Source organism: Lycium ferocissimum, chromosome 12, assembly GCF_029784015.1.
Source record: "Lycium ferocissimum isolate CSIRO_LF1 chromosome 12, AGI_CSIRO_Lferr_CH_V1, whole genome shotgun sequence".
In the NCBI taxonomy this organism is placed as follows: domain Eukaryota; kingdom Viridiplantae; phylum Streptophyta; class Magnoliopsida; order Solanales; family Solanaceae; genus Lycium; species Lycium ferocissimum.
The window spans coordinates 47431882-47438083 of NC_081353.1; the positions used below are offsets into that span (position 1 = coordinate 47431882).

Consider the following 6202-nt stretch of genomic DNA (forward strand, 5'->3'; position numbering starts at 1 on the left):
TCAAGGTGAGATATAGCGATGATGATTGTTCCATAATATAAATCCGAGATTACCGACCTTACGTTACTCCGATAAAGTAGTAGCTTTTATTTTTGGGCTCTCATGTATGCTATTTATATTATATATGTATATATGGATATGGGAAAAGGGCGAGGCGTTATATACGCATAACCACTTGATCAGTTGGTATACTATGATATTGTCCCGGACGCGGGATGCCCGGACGAGGGATATATGGTTATGGATCAGGCTGCACGTTCCACAGCATAATATATTTATGGATCGGGCTGCACGTTCCGCAACACTATTATGTTATATATGCATGAAACATGTTTTTTCAAAAGGCTAAGCATGTATGGTATCCACTTTAAGAGGCAATCAGATGTACAGGTTATCTCTTTATCTCATGTTATGTCCCACATCCCTTGTTATGTTGTTATTCATGCCTTACATTCTTAGTACATTGTTCGTACTGACGTCCTTTCTTGTGGATGTTGCGTTCATGCCCGCAGGTTTAGGTAGCCAGACAGGCGATCCAGCTCAGTAGGTCTTCCACTCAGCTGCAGTTAGTGCGCTCCACTTGGTTCGGAGCTGCAGTCCCTTTTGGTATGCTATCTTGGCATGTATATATATATAGGGGTATGACGAGGCCTTGTCCTTTCCTTTCTACAGCTCGTGCTCGTGCTCCATAGAGGTCTGTAGATAGTTGTATGTAGTTGGGATGTTATGTAGCCTTGTCGGCTCTTACTTTTGTTGCAGAGCATATGTAGCGACCGAGTTATCTTGCACTGTTATTCTCAACACATATGTATATATATATCTTTGGTTGTGAGTTCTTGATGCAAAATCTATTGTTTTAATCTTACAGGAGTTAGTATAGCTCAGTTATGAATGATAGGGGTGCTTGGTCAGTGAGATCCAGGTATGAGTTAGGGGTGCTTGGTCAGTAGTGGTCGGGCACTCGCCACGACTCATCGGCTTGGGTCGTGACACTGTGCTATCTGCATGGACGAATAGAACTATTCACCCATTCTATGATTACAAGGGCTTTGTTTGCAGGATAGAGTGAGAGGGAGCAGTCAAAAATGGTTTGTGGATAGTGGCTGCTCAAAACATGACTGGAAGGATAGAAATTTTTCTCTCACTCAAGGCCTTGAAAGGTGGTAGTGTGTCCTTTGGTAATGGGAAGAAAGGATTTATTCTTAGTATTGGCAAAATTAGCAAGACACTCTCCCATGCTATTGAAAATGTTTACTACGTGAAAGGTTTAAGTTACAGCCTATTGAGTGTGTCTCAAATATGCGACAAAGGAAACAAAGTGGAGTTCTTGTCTCATGTGTGCACTATCGCTAATCTCAAAACTAGAGAAGTGGTACTAACTGCAAAAAGATACAAGAACATCTAGGCAGAAGATTTTTGCTCATCCGATGATAGTGATTTGACTTGTCTCAGTGCTGTGGATGATAATGTTTAGCTGTGGCACAGGAGACTAGGACATGCAAGCTTCACTCTGCTGAACAAACTGGTGGCAAAGGACTTAGTCCGTGGGCTAACAATTGTCAAGTTCAAAGATCACAAGGTGTGTGATGCATGCATAAAAAGGAAGCAAGTCAAGACCTCCTTTAAACCAAAGAAGTAAGTAAGCACCTCTAGGCCACTTGACTTATTCATATCGATCTTTGTGGGCCTATGAGGATTCAAAGCAGAGGAAGGAAGAAGTACATCTTTGTGATTGTTGATGACTTTTCAAGATTCACTTGGACCTTATTTCTAAGAACCAAGGATGAAACATTCCCTGTGTTTGTAGCCTTTGTGAAACAGATTCAAGCAAAGTTGGGACACCAAGTTGTCAGTATAAGATTTGATCATGACACTGAATTTGACAATGCAAACTTTAATGAATTCTGTGCTGAAAATGGGATTAGCCACAATTTCTCTGCTCCTAGAACACCTCAGCATAATAGTGTCGTGGAAAGAAAAAATAGGACACTTGAAGATATGACAAGAACAATGCTGATTGCAAGTGATGTGGCCAAAAGCTTCTAGGCAGAGGCTATCAACACCGCTTGTCATTTGATCAACAGGTGCATGATCAGATGCTTGCTTGAAAAGACACCCTATGAGCTGCTAAATGGAAAGAAATCGAAGCTGACTTACCTTAAGGACTTTGGATGCAAATGCTTTATTTTTAACAATAGTAAGGAGGCCTTAGGAAAGTTTGATGCTAAAAGTGACGAAGGAATCTTTCTTGGGTATTCCTCTCACAGCAAGGCATATAAAGTTTTCAACAAGAGAACTCAAATTGTGGAAGAAAGTGTGCATGTGATCTTTGATGAGGCAGATGAGTTAGGAAGCAAAGGGACACAAAGTGGTGAAGCAGATGACGGAGACCTCTCAATTCCTAATGACGTTCTGGAAATCACAAATGGAAAAGTTGAAATGGTGAATCAAGTTGAAGCAAGCAATGAAGAAGATGCAGCAGAATATCCAGATGATGCTAAGGTACCTGGTCCCTCCATTACTCAGCTTGAGGCTGAAGATAGAGTAGTTGATGTTGTGTCAGGCACTCCTGATGCTGATCAGAGAAGTGGAGATCATGTATCTCTAGATGTGAATGAAGGATCAAATGTGGAGGCACCTAGTCCTTTAAGCACTGAAATTCAAGTATCCAACTAGAGACACAAAAAATCTCACCCTCTTGAAAATGTAATCACTCCCTTAAAATTCGGCAGCCAAACCAGATCCAAGGCAAGAAATATATTTGCCTACTCTGCTTTCATCTCGCAAATTGAGCCCAAAAATATCAAGGAGGTATTGAAAGATGCTGACTGGATTAGTGCTATGCAAGAAGAGATTCATCAATTTTAGAAGAACAAGGTGTGGCACCTGGTCCCTAGACCAACAAACAGAACAATGATTGGGACTAGGTGGGTATTTCGAAGCAAGCTTGATGAGATTGGAAACACTACCAGAAACAAGGCAAGGTTGGTAGTTCAAGGGTATAATCAAGAAGAGGGTATTGGCTATGACGAGACTTTTACACCAGTGGCAAGGATTGAGGCAATAGGGATTCTAATTGCTTTTGCATCCCATATGAAATTTAATTTGTTCCAAATGGATCTTCAAAGTGCATTTCTCAACGGATACTTGAAGGAAGATGTCTTTGTCAAGCAACCTCTTGGCTTTGAAAGTCATGATCATCTTGAGCATGTTTTCAAGCTTGATAAAACTCTCTATGGCTTAAAGAAGGCTCCTTAATCATGATATGAAAGATTGTCAAATTTTCTTCTGGAAAATGGGTTTACAAGAGGTAGAATTAACAACACTCTGTTTCTAAAGAAGAGAGAAAAGAATCTACTGATTGTGCAAGTATATGTTGATGACATCATCTTTGGTGCTACTATTGATTCCCTATGTGAAGAATTTGCTAAGCTCATGAGAAGTGAATTTGAAATGAGCATGATGGGTGAGCTAAATTTCTTCTTGGGACTACAAGTCAAGATATCTCAAAAGGGTACCATGATTCGTCAATAAAAGTACATCAAGGAGCTGCTTAAAAGGTTTAAAATGGAAAATGCAAAGCATATTGATACCCCTATAGGAACAGCTACTAAGTTGGACATGGATGAACCCGATCCCTCTATGAATGAAACCATGTATAGAGGTATTATCAAGTCATCGCTATACCGATCGCTAGCAGGTGCCCGACATCGTGTTCGGGCAGGTGGTCGTGTGCTAGGTTCCAATCAAGTCCTAAAGAGTCTCATTTGAAAGCTGCTAAAAGAATATTGAGGTATCTTAAAGGTTCACAGGACCTGGTCCTCTTCAATCCTTCTGGAGACAATTTTGACTTGGTTGGTTATGCTGAAGCTAATTATGCTATTTACTTGGTGGATAGAAAAAGACTCCTCTAGTATGGCATATTTTCTGGGGTTCATGCTTGATCTCTTGGGGAACAGGGAAATAGAACTCTATAGCTCTCTCTACTGCTGAGGCTGAGTATGTGGCTGCTACTTCCTATTGTGCTCAATTGCTGTGGATTAAACAACAACTTGAGGATCTTGGTGTCTTCACTGTTTGTGTGCCTCTGATATGTGACAATGCCAGTGCACTTAATATGGCAAAAAATCCAATGCACTATAAAAGAACCAAGTACATTTATGTGAGACATCATTTCCAAAGGGATAATGTGAAAAAGGGATTGATCTGCATGAAGTTATGCAACATAGAAGATCAGATTGCAGATATCTTTACCAAGGCACTGAGCGGAGAGCAATTTGAAAGGAATCGCTTGGAGTTGGGCTTGATCAAGCTCAACTAATTGTCTCCCAATGATTGGCTATATTAAGAGAAAAGGTACAATGCTGAAAGTGATTTTTGGAACATCTAACTCACTCTTATACTGTTACAGGTATACTCACATGGCACTCTCAGAACAACATAAGCACTGAAGCCATTGCATATTTTAGAGTTTTTGCCCAAGCTTTATCAAAAATTAGTCAAGGGACCTGGTCCCTATGATTCAGGTTAGTAGTCAATTTAGTACTAATATACTCTTAAATTATCAAAGTGCCATGTCATCACTTGTTCCCACCCCCCTTTCAAAATTCCAACATCGAATCATCACATTTTTTCATAACCAACACGACTTATTTGTTTGCCAATGGGAACCGGTTCCTTCACCCACTTTTAAAACCCAATCGTAAATTTCTCTCTCCCTCTCACTTTACTCTCAACACTCAAGTCTTCATTGTCAATATCTTCTCACATTAAATCGACCATGTTAAACAAAGAAGCTTTATCTCCTAGTGTCTCAGAAGTCAATCCCTCACACTCTTCTCCCAAACAACTTACTTCAACCAATCCACAAACAAGTTCATCATCTTCAACAGTTTCCCTTCCTAAAGAACGAAACCCTACAACGTCTTCCCCAAAACCTGTTGGTTTCACTAGAACTCGTAAAAGCCAAATCCCAAAGAAGTCTGTGCCTACTTCTACGTCCTCTGAGAAACCTAATTTGGAAGGAAGAACTCATACTATGATGACCTCTCAATATCTTGAGGCATCTGTGGAAACTACTGAGAAGGATGATGGTATGGAAGTGACACGTCAAGAAATGAAAACAGAGACTGCAACTGAAAGGGAGAACTTGAGTGAAGTTCCTTCAGGCTCAGGTTATCCAACTTCTCTTGCAAATGTGGATATTTCTGGTCATTTGGGTAAAAGTGTGGTAACGGGTGGTGAAACTGCTAAGGATAGCATAGACAATGTTGTTGCTATTATACCTGCTAACAATGCAGAGATGGAGACTGAGGAAATGGGTGTTTCAACTCAAGGGGAACAGAGTAGTTTAGGTCACACTGTGGTGAATAAATAACGTCTGCCTCTAAATTAGTGTCTACAATTGCAGTTCCTTGGAAAGAATCCACACTTGATAGGACAGCCTCTTCAGAGGAGGAACCTGGTTCCTCTAACCATTCTGAGAAGGTTAACTCTGAAGGTAATGAAATAAACTCTGAAAATGATGTTGTATTGAGAACTGTATATAAGCAGAGGTATGAGGGTGCTAAGCAGATGAAAAAGTGGAAAAACAGGAGAAAACATCTCGCAGATAGGAAGCCTATTTCTAAACAAAGAAAGAGACCTCCTACCATAAGGCAGAAGTCTCACACAAGATTAGACTCTGCCTTACTAGTTAACAAAGCAAAGACTACTGATAAGAGGTGGAGGAGATTACATTTGGTAAATTTATGTAAGTTGAGAGATGGAGAGGAGGAGATGATTGCTGTGTCTGAGGGAGAAGAAGAGAAAGAGGAAGCCACCTTAGTCAGGAAAAACTCCAAAAGTAGGCGGACGCGCCGGGCGAGCGAGAAGAAAACTGTAGCTGAAGGCGGTGATGGTGAAGATACTAGCGAAAGTGAAAAGGAGAAAGCAGTGGCAGAGGGGAAGAAGGCATCAAAATCCCCTAAGAAAAGAAAAAAATGGTGTTAGTGAGGAAGGAGGTTCCTCCAAAAGAAGAAAAGTCAGTGTAGAAGGACCTGGTTCCTTAAAGAAAAGAATGCAAACTTCACATAGTTAAAAGAGGAGAGAAAGTGACCACTAAGTCCATATGTAAGATACAAATGAAGTCTCAGTATCAGCTGCTCTTTGAGTTTTTGAACAAGGTCATGCTTTCTCGGACTGAGAAAATGTGTATTGCTTC

General features: G+C 40.5%; 1 protein-coding gene across 1 annotated transcript; it reads left to right on the plus strand.

Moving 5' to 3' along the window:
• Positions 1-4780: 4780 nt before the first annotated feature.
• LOC132039382 (uncharacterized) lies at positions 4781-5991 on the plus strand. Its single transcript, XM_059429871.1, has 2 exons — positions 4781-5345; positions 5396-5991. The coding sequence occupies exons 1-2, from the start codon at positions 4781-4783 to the stop codon at positions 5989-5991; spliced, it is 1161 nt and encodes a 386-aa protein (XP_059285854.1).
• The last annotated feature ends 211 nt before the right edge of the window (positions 5992-6202 follow it).